Below are 18,294 nucleotides of genomic sequence, written 5' to 3'. Positions count from 1 at the left end.
TGCTAAAATTCTCCATTTTCAGCGACCAAAACATCAAATTGCAAAAACAAAAATGTTATTTCAAGGCACACATTTAGTGTGACATTAAAAAAAAGTTAGGAAGTTTTTTCTCTCAACTAAAAAAAAAGTTATACATTTTGTTGAGCTGTTGTTATTTTCCACAGGAAACAATGACAGGTAAACTGACATTTATTTTAAGGTGTGTTTGTCAATGTTTTAATGTGATACATTTGTGTTGACAGAATAAATGGTGAAATCTTAGATTGGTCACCACAAATTTAGGATCTTTCAATATTTATTTTTGGTGAGTGGTTTTGATGGAAATCATTTCACGAAAGAAGAAAAAATACACACAAGAACAGTATGGGAAATTTTTAACTTTATTTTTTTTGGAGCATCTCAATGAGCCATAATCTCAAATTCTTGAATCTGATTGTACTCATAACCAATTCAGCTTATTAGAACACAGACCAAGGGTTAGAATTCTTCCACACCTTCTATACCAAAGGGAAAAATGTAGAGCAATAGAAAAAATTAAAAAGTTATTTAGAGGTATCAGTAAGTCCATAAGGTCTTCAGTACAACCCATGGCCACATGCAGAGGAGGGCACTGAAGACCCTGGACACAGTTTTATTCCATATAGATCTTCCGCCTGGTAAATAACATATATTTATCCTTGATTTTGTCTGTTGGAATACTAAGCCATCAAGGTAGAATCACACAGGCACAGAAAAGAGTTAAATTTACATTCTTGGAGGTCTTGGTATTCATTTTTATGGCTAACTCTTGACAATGTTATCATCATCGCTGTAGAGTTGTCTCCCTGTTAGCAGCTAGGCTCTTTCAAAATTTGTCACATTACATCCATGTTTCAGTGACTACATCATTCTGGTCCTTTAAAAGGCTCCATGTAACTGTTGTGACCCAATGTTGTGCCGCCAGTTTCAGTGACTCATTTCACATGACTGTGAGAGAAACAATCATCAGTCTTCCCTCAATGTCCGTGGTGGGATGAAAGCTGCTCCGACCAGCCGTTGTTCTTCCAAGAGGAAATTGAATGTTGCAGTTGCATTAGGCTACAAAGGAAAGACATAAGAATCAACTCTCTCCATGACAACTTTCAAGCCTGGTTTTCACTAGCAATGAAAGCAAGATTGCAATCACAAATGTAAAGTTAACAGCTCTCATTTAACCATGAAAACAGGCTTGATACAAGCACAAGCACAAAGATCAGAATTTTTCCTTTGTCTTGTACCTGTGCTTATGCTTGCAGTGAAGGCTGTTTTCACAGCAAAATAGGAGATGTTATACTCACATTTGTGCTTGCATCACTATTGAAAACCAGGCTTAAGATCTCCATTACAGTGACATCTTATAGGGATCAGTTTACCTTAAGTCTTATAAAGTGACAGACTGAGGAGGTTAAGTAGCAGGGAGCTACTCCTAGTATCCATTTTAAGGATATCTCAGTCTTCAAGAAGCGACAGTTAAGAGAGAGTTGACTGACTAATAGTGTACAGTATTTCCAAATGATTCACTGTTTTGCATTTAAACCAAAACTTTTATTTCAAATGGATTTCAAGAAAGATGTATGTTTACCAAGGCTTCTTTTTGATGGATACCCCATCAAGAGTTGCACTCTTTTTAATCAACATATGACACAATCTATGTGCTGTAAAAAAAAAGGAACTGAAATAAATAATTTTAAAACAACTGCAGATGAACTGTGGATTCTTTTTCTTGTGAGCAAGATGTTGCTAGCTAAGAGTCCAGCTATAATTTAATTGATAACATGGATAAAAGAACTTACTGTATCCTGAACTTCCAAAAGAATATTGTGTTTCTTCATATAATTGTTTATTTCTGGTGGAAGACGTATAATCTTTTCTCCAGTTCCCACAACCACAATTTCTACAAGAATACACTAGAGTTTAGTGGAAAATTTATATAAACTATTCATAATATACAAACTGGAATTCCTTTTGGTTTCAGCTTACACAACTTGAGATATGTGATGATAACTGGCAGATCAGAGAGGGTACAGTCCAAAATGGTGTGAAAGTATCTTGCAGCTAAAGAGCACTAAAAAACCTACCCGGTTTGCTCAAATATTAGAATTTGAATTTTGGAAAAAAAATCACCTAGTACTTCAGAAGAAAAAAATTAGATAACAATTACAGAATCAATGAGATTTGCAGCTTTGTTGAATGTGCTACAGTTCAAGTTTTTACGCATAGAAAATTTTGAGACACAAAACTGAAATAACATACAAACCTATTGGAGGTTCCATTATTGTAAAAAGAGTCAGACTGTCAGCTGTTATATCTTCTGGTTTTTTAATCTTTGACATGAAAGAAAAAGTTTACTTCTTTACTTAAAAGTACAGTGCTTACTTTTATTATCACAAAAGAATCCAGTATAAAATTATCATTAGAAGAGAAATGAAGCCTTCATAAGGTTGTATTGAATCTTTTCTATCAAAATAATCATTTGCCAGGTCCTGTGTACAAAAATTACGACAGAGTGTAATTTCAGAAATTATCAATGCCAGGCTTGTGGAGTGTCATTCAAAATTATGACAAAATTTATGGTTTTCTTACAGCACCTGAACAGTGATATCAAAATCCCAAAATTCAAGCGCTCAAGGTTTTTTTAGTCTGTACAAATATTTTATTGATCTCATTTTCCTACAATTTGATTGGTCTCTTTAAACAAGCCTTGAAATTTGATTAGCTATAGCTGTCTCATTGGCTAGGAAAAAGATGCACTTTAGACCATAAAATGGTGCAATTTGTGAATGAATCGCACTGGTGAGAGCAAATCAGATGTTAAGCATTACAAGAGATTTCTAAATGGATATACTAAAACAGGAAACAAAAGGTATATGGAGAAGTAACACCAAATTCTCCAGGGATAATTTTAAGAAAACATCTCAAAAACAGATATCCTGCTACAGATCATAAGTCCCACCCTTGTAAACCCTTGTGGGCATTTTTTGGGGTGGCACATCTGGGGTGTGATACTATGCTATAAACGATAGAGACCTCAGACCACAGCACTGACTTGAACTTCACTTCTCTCTGTATGAACCTACTCATATCACAGGTCACAAGCAACTTACCCGCCAGTGGTAAAACGCTGAGGGAAAGATTACAACAGAGCCAAACACTTTGATATCCTTTACAGTAAAACCACGAGTGCTGTATGACATAACGTAAGGCGGCGAGTTGATCAGACTTTCTTTATCTTTAAAGTCTGTTATAAAAGTAACTGTTGACTGCATTGGTTCTTTTTCAATACCGTGTTGCTTGAGGCGTCTTGGAATTCTATTCGTAAATAAAATAACACAATTTTAGAGAGGGATGATAATTTCCATTAAACGGTGTAAAAATGAGTGCAACATACACAATATGTACAATATTAAATGTGAAAAAATAAGGTGGAATTTAAAAGAATGAGCAAATTTTGCAGCACAAAATTCGTAGGGATGAATCATCTTAACTTACGTAAATTTTTTATCTGATCACATGAACACTTACCGAGAAATTGGTCTTCCTAAAAGATGCCTACATGTCCTTATGCACAGAAGAGCGTTCGCCATTTTGGAAATTTTGTACACATATGGATAGCGGTAGCTTAGTATGTTATATACAGTTACACAAAAACGACACCGTAACGTCACCAATGAAAATGGCGGGTGTCACGAAAGCAAAGACCTGAGACCAAAGACCCCTCGAAGACTAAAACCCCTCGAAAGACTGGTTCAGGATTCAGGTTTTCGCTTTTGAAAAACACTCCAAAACTAAGACCCCTATTTGAATTCATGGCCAATTACAGTGCAATGAAATAACCCAACACTTGAGTACAGTTCGAGTCACGACTTCTGAGAATTTCACGATAATTCAATTCGGTCCTCTACAGTTAGTTGGTAACTATATACATTAGAGAATTCTCTCCATATGCCGCGTTTCGAGCGAAAGGCCGGTTCGACTATCATGCTAAAAAATTTTGCTTTTGCGGCAAAAAAAAATAAAAGTCCCCCTAAAAACACACACTCACATCCATTAAATCTGTTAACCAGAGTAGCATCAAACCATGTCTGACATACTCTCACCTTTAAACACCAAGCGCTGTTAAATGGCCCCTGTGATTCTGTTTGTATTGCCTTTTTTATAGCTGTGATACGTCCGTCGCATTGTCGGTTGCTTGACGGCTGTATGGGTTTTCAGTCGTCTTCCAATGCCATTTCTATATCATCGATGAAAATTATTATTCGCGCCAGGTTAAACATTTTCCTGAAAAACGTTTTCCCTCGCTAAAATATGAATAACCCATTAGCAAAGTCTAAGAATCTCGCAAACAAGAACATAGGGAAAAAATTACCGCTGTAATGTATGAGATAATGCAATTTTCCGATTCAAAGAACAGCATCTACTGAAGTTTTACTTTAAGTTTAAGTTTTACTTTAGTTTACTGCGTAAATCAGGGAGAAAGGTGTTGCCCACATTCCTTACAGATCTTGCAATAGCAAACAATTCTATGTATAATATATTAAAGTTCACACGGCAACCAGGTGGACAATCAGACATGGTTTGATGCTACTCTGGTTTGCAGATTTAATGAATGTAACCGAAGAAGTTATGAATGAGAAATGGATAGAAAGAAAGAAAGAAAAAGAGAAAGGAAGAAAGAATGGGTCTATGAATTGTAACTTCTTCGGTTACATTCATTAAATCTGCAAACCAGAATAGCATCAAATGTCTAATTCTATGTATTTTCGTATGGGTGCCACGAAAGCCAAGACCTACATACATTATCTAGTGTGAAACAATATTTGATTCGTATTTTTATCAACGTTAAAATAACTTTACAAACGATCCCTTTTTGCTATTAATTTCGTGTTATAGGATTTGTCTTCAAATTGATGCGAACCAGGAGACATAGTAATACAAGAACGACAACGACAATGGTACTCAATTGAAAACCACTTCACATCACAGCTGTTTCTTGCTACATTTCACCACAGCCTAGCTCTGCTCGAATCAATTTTCTGTGCGCATCCTTCAGGGCCGATCGCAATTCTGGTGAAATTTCCAGGTAGGCGGGGCCGAAGTATGGGAATCGGTTCAAAATGCAGGAGCGTTTTATACAATAAAATTTCGTTGTATATCTCGTCGACGGCAGTTTTTCTCCTTGATTGTTTGGGTCAGGGTACATCCAATTTTCCTCATGTGCGAGAATAATATCAAATAGAAGGGTATAACTGGACAAATCATAACATATCCAACGTCATAAACATATTTTGGCACCCCTTTGTTTTATGTTATGAGAGTTGAGTGTTTGCAGGAAGAAATGCGGTCGCTAGGCCGCAAAACGACATTACCATCAATCTGCTTCACACTAATTTGGCAGCAATTTGTTAAAAAGATAAATAATGATTATCATAATAAACTTACCATCTTTCTTATTCTTTACAAAATAATACTTTATATGGAAAGTTACAAACGCGAGAGAAGATGAACTGAGCTGGTCATGAATTGCGATCGGAAAAACTGATCTTAAAAATTGCGTTTAAAGTTTCCCGAAAATTGAAAACAGGCAACTTATTCTTGCAGAATACGTTAAAACGGCCTTTCGCTCGAAACGAGGTACATCGACTAAGACTAATGCGTGGTGAATTTTATTCAATAAGAAAAGAGAAACAGAAAGCTTACTTTTTCTTTCTGAATTAAATAGAGTGTAAATTTATGAGTGAAAAGTTTGCTTATCATTATTCAACGTTTAATTTTGCAGCTCAGTTAAGCCTGCATGTATACACCTCAAATAAAATTCACGATCTCCAAGTTGTAGCTCCCCCAGATTGAAAAGATTATCTTGGCTTCTTCTTTCTTTTAAAATATCCCATACCAGCCCATACGTAAAAGTTTTCTAGGGGTTTTAGTTTTCGAGGGGTCCTAGGTCCTATTAGGTCTTAGCTTTCGTGACACCCGAAAATGGCGGAAAATTTGAGTTTGCGCTGTGGCTCTGCAAGGGAACTTGGGGAGACAACACTCTTTGTAAGACTTAGTTATAGAAATTAATCTTAGAAAGTGATTTAGCTGTAAAATGAATATTCTTGAGCGAAATAATATATTGAACGTCGGTGACAAAATCGAGCGAAGGAAGTTAATTTGCTGGCCGAGCTCCAAGTACCTGTCGCACATAACCGCCGCGTCAAGCTGGTACGCCATGGAAATAAAGGTAAATATTTTCCACATGTCACAATACTTTCTAGTAAATTCTACTTACTGTTTTGTGATTAACCTTCTTGCGTTTGAACCATTACAATTTTAAAATTCAGAAAAGCGATCGTCATCCATTACTACACTTTGAGCTCAACTGCTATTACATTATTGAGCAGTCCAAGTTCTGTACTGTAGATATGAATGACAACAACAAATATTTAAAAATGTTTACAATTCTTAAATAAATAATCAGCACGATTTGCAATAAATGGAATACCATACTGGAGAATTCCCTGTCAATTTAGCCCTGTCATGCCAATGTTTAACGCGATTTACTCGGTGTCATCTGAATTCAGCTGTTATTACCTTGACAGCCGCCATTACATAACATATTTAAGGAAGATTACTAGTTAGCTTTTTTTCGCATTGGCTGAGAAGAAATAATTATTTCAAAATGAAAACTTACATGCTATTTTATCTAGTGGTTATTTATTTCTTCTTGTATCTTATCAACACATCAACAGTTGCCACAACTTGTAAGTTTAATGGATGCTACGATTCTGGAAGGAATCCACGTCCTTGCATCGCAAGTCCAGTCAATATGGCCTACAAAAGGAATGTTTCATCAACAAATACATGTGGTAACCCAGCTAGTGGGTTCTGTGAGCTTGGCCCTGGACAAAAGTGCTTTGAGTGTGATGCTAATAAAACAGATAAAAGGCATTCTCCAGTATTCATAGTTGATAAGGAATTTGATACTCCATATTTCCTTGAAGATGTAACATGGTGGCAGTCTCAAACATGGTGGGACACAAACCAACTTGGAATGTCAAACCAGTTCAATCCTTTGAAGGTAAACATAACGCTGTCTTTTGGCAGAAGGTTCCACATATCTGGTGGTATCATAGTGAGATTTTACAATGAGAGACCAATGGCCATGTTTCTGGAAAAGTCAAGGGACTATGGTAAAACATGGAAAGTTTTACAGTACTTTGCTTTTAAGTGTCCCTTGTATTACAACATGGATGAAATGGAACCTGTTCCAAAGAACAATCTATTTGAAGCAACCTGCACTGAGGATTACAGTGGACAGTTCCCACCAAGATATGGAAAGGTGGAGTACAGATTTGATAAACGCTATGATGACAGTTGTCGTTACTTTGATGAAGAGATCCAGAATTTCATGTTAGCAACAAATGTACGAGTCAGACTTGAATATCCTTACACAGATGGCCTTGAAAAAGTATTTCAGACTGAGGATGTACTCAACAAGTATTATTATGCAATCTCAGATATTGTAATAACAGGACGGTGTAACTGTAATGGGCATGCACAATATTGTACAGGACCACGCATGGAGGAAACATGTGAATGTGAGCATAATACAATGGGACAGGATTGTGAAATGTGCATACCAATGTTCAACAATCGTCCATGGATGCCAGCAAATGCGAGTCATGCAAATGAATGCAAAGGTGATCACCAATTAACTTTATTATTCAGAACAAATTTTCATTTCCCTTAGCATGCAAAATCTAAAAATAGATTTTTTACTGGTTATAAATTCATTGGCTAAATGTGTTTTATTTGGTTTGATGTAGAATGTGAATGTAATAACCATGGATTGTCCTGTATATACAATGATACTCTGGGCTATGGTGTTTGTACCAGTTGTCAACACAATACCAAAGGATCACAATGTGAAGCATGTTCACCAAAGTACTATAGGAATGCAAATGTGCCTTTACAAGATCTAAACACATGCATTGGTAAGATTAGCTGGCAAATTGATTTTAATTACAAGAATTAAGGACTTAGTTGCACTTGGCTTACAAGCTGGTTAAGATATTTTCATTAATGTGTTGCTTGAAACCAATAGGCTTGTTCATTTTAGATAAAAGCGCCTTTAATCCTAAGTTACAGTAACTGTTTCTTTTTTTTTTTCTTTGCAGCTTGTAACTGTTTCCCAGAAGGTATTACAAATGATGGTACATGCCTGCAGGAGGCAACACCCACGCAGGTGATTGGACAGTGCCGGTGTAAGGAGAATGTGTTTGGACGACAGTGTGATCAGTGTATTCCAGGATACTGGGGTTACAGAGGAAATCCAGCTGGTGAATGCAAAGGTCAACTTCCACAACATGCCTAAAAAGTCACAATTATTGAAATGTTTTGTCTAATGTATTATTCTTTTTGAGCACATTTGCTTTTTAAATCTAAGTTTAAGGGTTTTACTCTGACTTTTTTCTCTTTGAAGAACAATAATTTAAAACAGATGGCTTGGTTTGCAAGTCTCATAATTCTCAATACAAAGAATTTTTTGATTGTTTTGCTTCAGCCTGTGGATGTGATATCTTGGGAACAGTGAACAACACTTTACAGTGTGACCAGTATACTGGGGACTGTCCATGTAAGGAATCTGTACAGGGCAGGTACTGTGTGGAATGTAAAGATGGCTTTTACCTGTTTCCACTAACCAAGGATTCAGATTGTCTAAGGTGTCCCTGTGATTTAGGTGGGGCATTCCCTCAATGTGACAAATTGTCAGGTTGGTAACTTTCAAGTTCCTATCTTTTGAACAGTGATTAATGGTATGGCCCATTGGTATTTACTGTGATGTGAGTAGTCTTGAGTTGATATTTGGTTTAGAAACTTGTATCCCAAGTTTATAATTTTTAATCTTCATAATCCTGATAGATTAGTTTTTCCCTGGCAGAGAACTTCATGTGGAGCTTATTGTGTCGTAGTTTCTCCTTTCTGTAACTGCTGCATATTTTATGTTTGGAGTGATTTACTGAAACCTCAATCTTGAAGAACAAAATAATTTTGTTAGTCAGAAGTTCATTATTATCCAAACTGGTATGAATAGATTAAACATACCAGGGAGGAAACCCTGCTAGAATATGTTTTGTAATAAATTTAATGCAAAATCTTAAATTCCACCAGCAAAACTATTTAATTCAGCTTTTTTTAACTTGAATTTTCACCTGGTCAGCACTTATATTTGATTTCTTAGGCACCTGTTCTTGCCGCCCTGGTGTAGAAGGAAGCGAGTGTGAAAGATCCCAGCAGGAACATTTCTATCCATCCTTGGACTTCATCCAGTTTGAACTAGAAGATATGCATGGTACCTTCACAACTTTGACTCCATCTGAGGGTTATGGAGTAGACTTCAGTGGGCATGGTTTTGCCATTCTCTATACGGGGCAATATGCCTACATTGATAATGCCAAAGTGTTAGCCAGCCACCAGTTCTATGCAGTTCTTCGTTACAGTATCACCCAAAGTTGTACATTTGATTTTTCTGCGAAGCTTGTATTGGGCATCACAAGTACTGGCCAAAATACCAGCATTGAATTTGATCTTTTAATGGAGAAGCAACCAGAAAGATCAGGGAAAACATGGAGGTCACCTCAAACTGTAACACTATTGACTGGCAAAGTCTACAACCTCTCACTGACATATAACAGTACCAATGACATTGAGAACTGCTCTGTTCATGTTGACTCACTGGTCTTTCTTCCTGATGTAAATACTACCAGAGCTTATACTGAGTCAGAAAGAGACACTCAAGATCAGTTACATAGCTGTGCTCAAGCTTCTTTGTCTCTGGCAGCATCAGAGCCAGCTTACTGCAACAAACTGGTGTTTGCTGCAAGTACAGAAATCTATAATGGTACCTTGGGTAAGTTCATTTCCTCTCTTACTGACTTTTCTCCCTTCCCTTCAACAATTTCCTTCTCCTGTATTGGGAATAATTCACTCATGCCAATCTTTCACTTGAAAACAAGGCAGAAGCTGTACTTTTTGGTTAACAAAGGAAGAAGGTGCACATTAAATGAAATAATTTTAGTAATTTATCTCATTCTGTAGTCTCATGACTGAGCATGTAATAGTACATGTTGTTTTCTATGTGATAGATCAAATACTCGTGCCATGTGTCCATTGTGTTTAGGTTTATGGAAAATACTGAAACTTTTGCTTTTCTTATAGTTTCAAAAAATCACAACATATCAGCGAACAAGACTTTTACCCTACATTTTTAGGCATCTTATGCAACATTTTTAATATAAAGAGGTAATTTTAACCATAGGACTTTCCCCTTTTAAAAGGGCCCTCTCTATCTATATTTATGAGAAGGCTGTTTCACTTCAAGAACATCACAGTCTGTTCAGATCTTGATTGTTGTTGTTTCATTTTTGTTGGATTTCAGCCTGCAGGTGTAATCCTGTTGGTAGTGTTAGTGGTACACAATGTACAGCTTATGGAGGCCAGTGTCAGTGTCACCAAGGAGTTGTGGGACGTATCTGTGACTCCTGTAATAATGGATACTATGGATTTTCTTCAACAGGATGTAAACGTAAGAAAACAGCTAACTTTTTGTACTTATCACCATTAGAACACCACTAGATGCATGGAGTTAGATGAATCAGTTTGAAAAAAGATAGATACTTCCAATACATTAAAAACCATTCTTGTTCCTATTGGGTCTTCTCTCACCTCTTTGTTGATTGATAGCCTCTGCCAAGCTTTTTTGTCAATAACAGGTAATAAAAATGAGATTTAAAATTTGTTGCTAGTTTGGATCTGTTCATTCTTTGTATCTTTTTGATTCCTCTTCCATTAATATCTTTTGTGCTTGCTAAATAACTGTTTTTTGATAGGGGTAAATGTGAATGACCCTAAGCAATTTTTTAAGAGGTCTGGATAAGCTGTATCACAGTATACTTGTTACTAAAAAGTTAACTGTGTTTTTGCAGGTTGTCAGTGTTCTAATGCGGGGTCTTTGCATTTTGCCTGTCATTTGACAACTGGAAAGTGCCAGTGCAAGGCCAATGTTGAAGGACACAACTGTGACATCTGTAAAGATGGCTCCTTTAATTTGGATAGTGCTAATGAGCAGGGATGTCTGTCTTGTTTTGGTTATGGCAGAGCGAGTAGTTGTAAATCAGCTAGTGGATTTGTTGCATCAGCCATATTAAATGAATTTGAAAATAAAACAGGTAATATCTGTGCTTTTGATTCTGCCACATTTTACACTAGCTAGTTTACATTACAAGCTATTCTTTAATAAATATCTAAAAGCATTACTTCAATCAATATTCTACTCAATCAATGTACCAAAAAAAAGTAAGCAACAAAATGTTTCTTGGTACTTGGGACAGATGCAGTATTTGCAACCCTGGAAGAAATAATCATCATGTAATGTAATAATGATGACATATTTAAATAATGAAACAATTAGTTGTCAGTTGTAGTTCTGTCATTGGAAACAAAAGCTTATTATATCTAAATTAGCCCAGTTATTAGACAAGGTAGCTCATCTGAGGAAAAGGAATGGTATACAGTGCTAGATTTTTGGGACCAACACTACTCTAAAGCAGCCTTGCATTTGACAATCCTGTGCAGGCTAAATGGGAACATAGATGCAAACTGTCTACAATATTTCAAAGCATATAAGATGATGAAAATGCTTGGATCTTGTGTATGTTGCTAGATATGTATCCTTTGAAATAAAGTGGCTTAACGAAGCATTTGTTTTCATGTTTGTTTCTTTAGAGAAAAGTATTCTAATTTCTTATTTTTCAGAGTTTGATTGGGTGGTGGTAAACAGGACAGGTGATGTGATTCCATTTGTTGACTCAGCATCCAATGGCTTGGTTGTTACCTCTGTTCTTGTGCCACCTGTAATGTACATTAGTGCACCTTCCTTATTTCTTGGAACACAGTTAAGGTCATATGGCCAGAGACTACATGTCAAAGTAAGGATATCTAGGTGATTTAATTCACATGGGGAGGGCTATATAATAATATTTAGATGGCAAACTCTAATGTTAAGGAAGAGTGGCTCAATAAAAGTGACTATCATGCATGCATTTGGTGTACAATGGGTAAATTGTACCTGTCACTTATCCAGTTTGTCATTTTGTTACTGGGGGCAAATAAAGAGTGAAATTTTGGTCAAAGTAAATCTGCGTTTCATACAAGGTTAAAAGACAGTGTGGTTTGTGGTAAAATATACCCTGAAAATAGGTTTGATAAACCCTCTGAGATTAGGTACCCTGTGATATTGTTACAAAGATTACTCGGCTGCATTCACTTTCTTGGGGAAAATGGATGTGACAAATGGTTACATGTGAATTTGTTCTAAATTTGTTTCTTTTAGTTATGCCTATCTGTTGCTGAAATGCCCAGAGAACCTTGTTATTAAAATGAGCATTCATCATCAGTCAGTTAGAATTCTTGTTGCTTTTTACAGGGGGAGATAAGAAAACATTAGCAGCAATAATTTGTTCTTGATATTGGCATAGTTTTATGACATCATCCACAGAAATCATGGCTGCTATGCATTCCCCACAAATCATTAAGATACTCTACATGTAAACGTTTGTTATTTTTTTTGACAGATAGACATCAAAGATCCTGGTAATGGACAAAACCCGGCTGCAGCAGATGGAGATGTCATCCTGGCCAGTGGCTCTAAAGAAGTGGCGCTCAACTTTATTCCCTCCCTCTCTCCTAACGTCTCGTCATATCACGTGATACTAGATGAAACACACGTGATTGATGGGCAGTCAGTATCATCACTGGAGTTCCAGTCCATTTTGGCTGGGCTGACATCTCTCAAGCTCCGTGCCTCGTATTTCCCACAGAGTACTGTGACTTTCAAGGAGGTAACTTTGGAGACTGCCGTGAATGAGCGAGGTATACCAGGTGAAGTTTCGGTTGGATTTGTAGAAAATGCTACGTGTCACACAAACTACACAGGGCTGTCGTGTGAACTGTGTGCGCCAGGTAAGTAGCAGAAGTATTTTTCTTTTAAATCAGTGTGAAAGGCTGTGTTGACGTTATAAATGTAATTAAAGACTTGAGTAATTCCTACCCGTTATACCTACCTACCGTTCCTACCTACTCTTTTCATCGACTTTAACTTTCTCTTATTGAACAGAGACAGGAGTCAAAGACTGAAACACTGAAGATCTAAGAGTCATTTGCTGGAAACATTACAATCCAACCAATAATGTTTATTTTCTCTCCTGAACCTACATTTAATCCACTCTTCATGAGTTTGTAGTGTAACAGAGCCTTAACTTGTTATACAGGCACTTGTTAGCTTTGAATAACTAGCCTTGATCATTTTACATTAAGAAACATTGATACAAAAAACTTCCTTTACATATTTATAATACTCACCGGTATTGTTTTTGTTTTTTCTTTGTTCTTTCCTCAGGGTACACTCGTGAGGTGAATGGAAGTGGGCCAAGTGGCCGTTGTGTTCTTTGTTCGTGTAATAACCGGAGCACAGAATGTGACAGGGAGACTGGGGCGTGCACCAACTGTCAAGTGGGTACCTATGGTGACCGCTGCCATTTGTGTACAAATAATGTGCTGGGACCAGAATGCACTCAGTGTGAGCCTGGCTATTGGGGACTGTCAGAAAATGGTTGCAGAGGTACCAAAGGGTACTCTTTACACATGTTGGTTGCTTATCTGGCGTAGCATCCCGTGATATTTTTGCTGAATAATAAGTAGTTACCTGTGCATGTCTCTAGCTAGTCTTTGAGCTTAAGTTGATTCAACGGAAATGATGAGCAATTTGACTTAACTTATTTGAATCCAAGTGATATACCAGTTTGTTCTTCACCATTTTTAAGCATTTTACACATATCCACTTTCTGTGTTGAACACTCTTGTCAACCTTACCAAGAAGACGTTTGAAAATCAAAGTTAATTGAGTTAAAAATTGTTGGTTTGCCTGCCAGTACATTATTAACTTGTATAGTTTCAAGGCGTTACAAACTTTCTAAATGTAATGTTTCGTCACACCAAAAATTACATTTAAGTTGTCTCTCATTCTCAGTGTATATTCTTTAGCCTGTGATTGTCACCCTGTTGGAACTGCCTTTGGAAACACAACCTTATGCGACCCTTTGACTGGTCAATGTGAGTGTAACACAACAGCTAGAATAGGGGGCAGGCGCTGTGACAGGTGTATGGAAAATAGCTGGAATACTTCAGACAGTTTGTTCAGCTGTAGAGGTAAAGAGCGTCTTGGAACTTTATATTCTGTTCCAGCATTCGAAATTATTTTGTTTCTTTCTGCTATAATTCGACTGACTTTTTACATCTGAATAAAGGGGGTAAGTTTCTAACGCTCGAAAAATCAGCTTTAAAACCCTTTATGGTGGCCTATTTACGTTATCAACTCAGTTGATAATTCTAAGTTACATTGAATTTTTACTTCATTAATGTCACTTTTTCAGAATGTTCCTCTTGTTACTCTTCTATCCAAGAGGATGTGAATGTTGTTCGCACCCGGCTCCTAGACATAGAATATGATCTCTCGGCTCTTATGAAACATCCTGCATTACTTCACAATCTCACATTTGTGGAGCGATTGCACCAGCTGGTCACGGAAGTCAGCGTACTTACTCAAACAATCAGCAGAGCATTGGAGGTAGAAGGAAATTTAACATCTCAGTGGCTAACTTTTGCAGTTGCATGCCACGACTTGAGTACCAACCTAAACCACACTGAGACAACTTATGTGAATCACACACTTTATTATGCAGCTGTAGTGGATGCCAATAGGAAAGAAATCGAAAGCACTGTTACGCAGATTCGTGATGTAGTCAGGGAGGCAGCCCGCTTATTGGGAACTCCTATGAGACACAAACTAGAACAGAACGAAGTGTTGTCCAGATCCCTGGCGCTCGTAGCAAAGGAGTTGATAGGTGTCGCAGAAGGTGTGATTGAACATAAAAATCGCACCGTCACAATTAATGGGACAATTTTTGCGCGTGTAGAATCCGCATTGGAGACAGCAAGCAATGCTACTGAAAAAGCACAAGATGCGAATTCTACCCAGGTTCAACTGACTAATCTGCTGCAGCCACTGTATGAAAACGTATCAGCAGCAAATACTCTTGGAGAGCAAACAGTGGCATTGGTGTTAAGCAAACTCACCAGTGCTAGTAAAGCGTATAATGACAGTGAAGCAGTGATAGCCGAGGCTAGTCAACCAAACCCTGACATGAGCAGTGTAAGTTTACTGTATTAACGTGAGTACTTTGGTAAGTCAAATATAGATGTACCGAAAAATTCGTTATATCAAATATGATCGAAAAACTAGATTCACTTTCTCTTTAGTTGGGATTGACTACGTATCACGAGAGAAGACCTTAGTGGAAATGGATACTGAATTACATGTGATTATTTTGATAAATATAGGTGTTACAAGATTTGAAAAGAAAGACAATTGAGGCAAGAAATCTGGCAGCGCATTTCCTCAATCAAACTAGCGAACTATATCATTCCAGTGCGGCTGTGGCAGGTCAGGTTCACGCTGCCATAGAAAGATCGGTACATCTGGAAGAGGAAGTACAAAACGTGTTGTTAAATGGTACACAGCTTCTACAGAGATCCCAGGCTGCATTAAGTTCCACACAGGCTTCTGTCTCAAGAGCTAACAAGGTGCATGAACATGCGAAGAGAATGTTGAATGTCGCGAGCAACTTTGAAGCTGAATCTCGTCAGGTCCAGGCCTCTGCCAACAGGTCCTTGTTAACTGTTTCCTCCGCTCGCACCAACGCTCACGACATTTTAAGGAATGTTTTTGCAGTGAATGAATCTTCTGCAAACTCGCTGAAAACGGTTGAGGAGGCTCTGCAACTTGGAGAAGTGGTTGATAAATCTTCTGCTTCCGAAAAGCAGGTATGCTCCCTGTTAGTTTGTCATGATGTAATTGGTGAGTAAAGTATTGTATTTTCGACCCCAACAATTATTTTAATGAACACACTGCGTACGAGTTGTTTCGTGATAGTTTGAATCTTGTATTCTAACCAACAACAATAGACATTAGAGTGGTAAGCAGTGAAGGAAGCTACATCAAGAATTTTTGTCTCCAGCCATTCTGTGGCGATTTTTTTGTCGGTAATCATATGGTTGAAGCTCACTGACTAAATCAAACTCAGTGTGTAATGGCTGGAACTCTACTCCATACCAAACCTGTAGCAGTATGCAATCGCCTTACTACTGCTGACCTAAAAAACACGTGAAAAGGATGCTTGTTCTTAAGGCTGATGACTTAGTTTGTGTACGCGTTTAGTAACAGAAATGGATACCTATAAACTTTTTGGTTTTCAGCCAGTGGAGTAATCAATTTTTACTTTTTGTGGCTTACAAAGGTCGTGAAGAAGGCTCTCCGCCTGGCGTATAAATTGTGGAACGAGACAAGTGGAGTGAACATGGTAGGTAACGCTACTATGGAAGACTTCATGGCTCGAAATATAGAACCCATCCAGAAACTCTGTCAAAACCTGTCGACAAAAGCCTCCAACTTGTCAAACAATGGCCACATTATTCTTCATAGAGCTGCTCATACAAACGCTACTGTGCATCGACTAATTATTTTGATTAGACGCGTGATGAATGAAAGCTCTGGTTTGCCTCGAGTCAGAGTGGACGATCTGCCCACTCTCAGGGAAGGGGTGAATTCAGCCCGACAGAAATTTGACGGGCTTCAACTCCAGCCCCAGTTAGAGGAGTTAAAAAGAGAGCTTCAACTACAGAAGACAAAGATGGCAATGTATAAAGAGCGGATTCACCAGCTTCGGTCTGATATTCAGAAATATAAGGATTTAGTAAGGTCTCTACCTTCCTTTATGCTTTGCTAACTTTGCTAATAGAGAGGAGCTGAAAGACTAGATTATGTAACCAAACATCCATGGGACATTGCGGACAGTCACAAGGCCTTACGCAAGCCCTTTTGGTATTGAGTAACACAACTTTACTGATCAGACCACTTCAGCACAGCCTGGAGAGATTTTTCAGGTTTTTTTTTCTTTTTGACTATGTCAAAACAACACATCAAGACTTAAACTGAGACATGGAGTATCTTTGTAGCCGGTTAACTACAAAGTTTTATGGCCAGTTTTTCGGTCTTTGGCCCTTGATGTAATTAAGACTGCTTACAAGTTCCGCAGGCTGTGCGACTAAGGGCCTGTTTATATGGAGGTGGGGTTAGAAGTTAGAAAGTTTGAGAACAGACAGTGTAAGTCAGTAAAAAGCTCTTTAAAGATTCCAATCAAGATCGTTTGCTTTTAACTCTCGGTCCGGAAAAGAGGTCTGTTAATTCAGTTATTCGGTGTAGGCATCCTCGTTATGGAAATTAAAGAACTCAAAATTCGAGGTCTTACGAGGGATAACCGTGAGAATGCGATTCTTCGTGATCAGTTGTAGCAGGGTGCAGGCGTTCAATTTGTAAACATAACTGTTAAAATGGGTCGCAAGCGTGGCGCAGAATAAAGAGAGAAGTGAGGTTTGCAACAGGTCTGTGCTACCGTCATGCCCCGTTTACAAACTGAACGCCTGTAAATACAATTGAAATTAGTTAGTATCATTTTGATAATGCTAATGTTGCTATTATTTGTTAATTTGGCGTATGTCAGAGAGTAATTTATCAAAAGTTGCGTCATTACTGGGTACTAAGATCCACCAACAGCTGTATTCCACTGTAGGTATTTGTGGTCCCTCAATAAAAGATGTGTTCTCTGACCGTCCTGATCGAAGATTTTTTCTGTTCCAAGATCAGTTTGAAATTACCTTACGACCTGATAGCGAGATACCAAATTTGATTATACAGGGAATCAGTGAGAAAAAAAGAAGTAAATGTGGTGACTCTTGCTTTGAAGAAAATATCCAGGGCCGACTGAAAAATTAAGCGGTAGGATTACATGATTCAACCTCTGGAAACGAACTTTGATAAGAATGCGACGAAGGAAGTTCATTGTTCCTTTCGAGGAAAGGTCAGTAAACTTTATGGAGAAAAGTGCTTTTTGTTGTTAAGTCTTTAATTTTACTTTTGCTCATCAACATCATTTGATTTATGACTAAAATGCTATCTTTTTGCAGAACTCGTGCATGCAACATCGCTCGGCTCTTGTGTAATCATTTCGGCGATACTTTGTTTCAGAGAGATGGCCTATGTTTGCCCAGTGCTGCTTCTGTTATTATCGATTAGAAGAGAAGAACTTTAGAATTCAATATTGCTGTGATTCACCACCATTA

At 37.6% G+C, this 18,294-nt stretch overlaps 2 protein-coding genes across 4 annotated transcripts; one reads left to right on the top strand and one right to left on the bottom strand.

The window, feature by feature from the left end:
- Nucleotides 1–364: 364 nt before the first annotated feature.
- Nucleotides 365–4,239, bottom strand: LOC113677647 (NADH dehydrogenase [ubiquinone] 1 alpha subcomplex assembly factor 3). Of its 2 annotated transcripts, none has more exons than XM_089202841.1 (5): nt 4,116–4,239; nt 3,123–3,327; nt 2,276–2,342; nt 1,812–1,912; nt 365–1,077 (listed from the first exon to the last, which is right to left on the bottom strand). In XM_089202841.1, exons 2-5 carry the CDS (start codon nt 3,282–3,284, stop codon nt 985–987), a joined length of 423 nt encoding a protein of 140 aa, XP_089058967.1. In that variant the 5' UTR covers nt 3,285–3,327; nt 4,116–4,239; the 3' UTR covers nt 365–984. The 2 variants fall into 2 exon arrangements, with proteins under 2 accessions (XP_089058967.1, XP_027050287.2); XM_027194486.2 differs by lacking the exon at nt 4,116–4,239 and adding an exon at nt 3,541–3,641.
- Nucleotides 4,240–5,957: 1,718 nt separating this feature from the next.
- LOC113677639 (laminin subunit beta-2) lies at nt 5,958–17,783 on the top strand. Of its 2 annotated transcripts, XM_089202832.1 has the most exons (15): nt 5,958–6,241; nt 6,750–7,700; nt 7,827–7,994; nt 8,178–8,351; nt 8,564–8,773; nt 9,242–9,910; nt 10,439–10,585; nt 10,986–11,228; nt 11,815–11,987; nt 12,633–13,020; nt 13,457–13,678; nt 14,101–14,265; nt 14,490–15,268; nt 15,457–15,939; nt 16,413–17,783. In XM_089202832.1, exons 2-15 carry the CDS (start codon nt 6,827–6,829, stop codon nt 16,899–16,901), a joined length of 5,184 nt encoding a protein of 1,727 aa, XP_089058958.1. In that variant the 5' UTR covers nt 5,958–6,241; nt 6,750–6,826; the 3' UTR covers nt 16,902–17,783. The 2 variants fall into 2 exon arrangements, with proteins under 2 accessions (XP_089058958.1, XP_089058956.1); XM_089202830.1 differs by lacking the exon at nt 5,958–6,241 and having other exon boundaries at nt 6,545–7,700.
- Nucleotides 17,784–18,294: the final 511 nt, after the last annotated feature.

The sequence above is a fragment of the Pocillopora damicornis genome, chromosome 4 (genome assembly GCF_964200805.1).
Source record: "Pocillopora damicornis chromosome 4, jaPocDami1.2, whole genome shotgun sequence".
NCBI classification, from domain to species: Eukaryota; Metazoa; Cnidaria; class Anthozoa; order Scleractinia; family Pocilloporidae; genus Pocillopora; species Pocillopora damicornis.
This window is presented reverse-complemented; position numbering and strand designations above follow the sequence as displayed.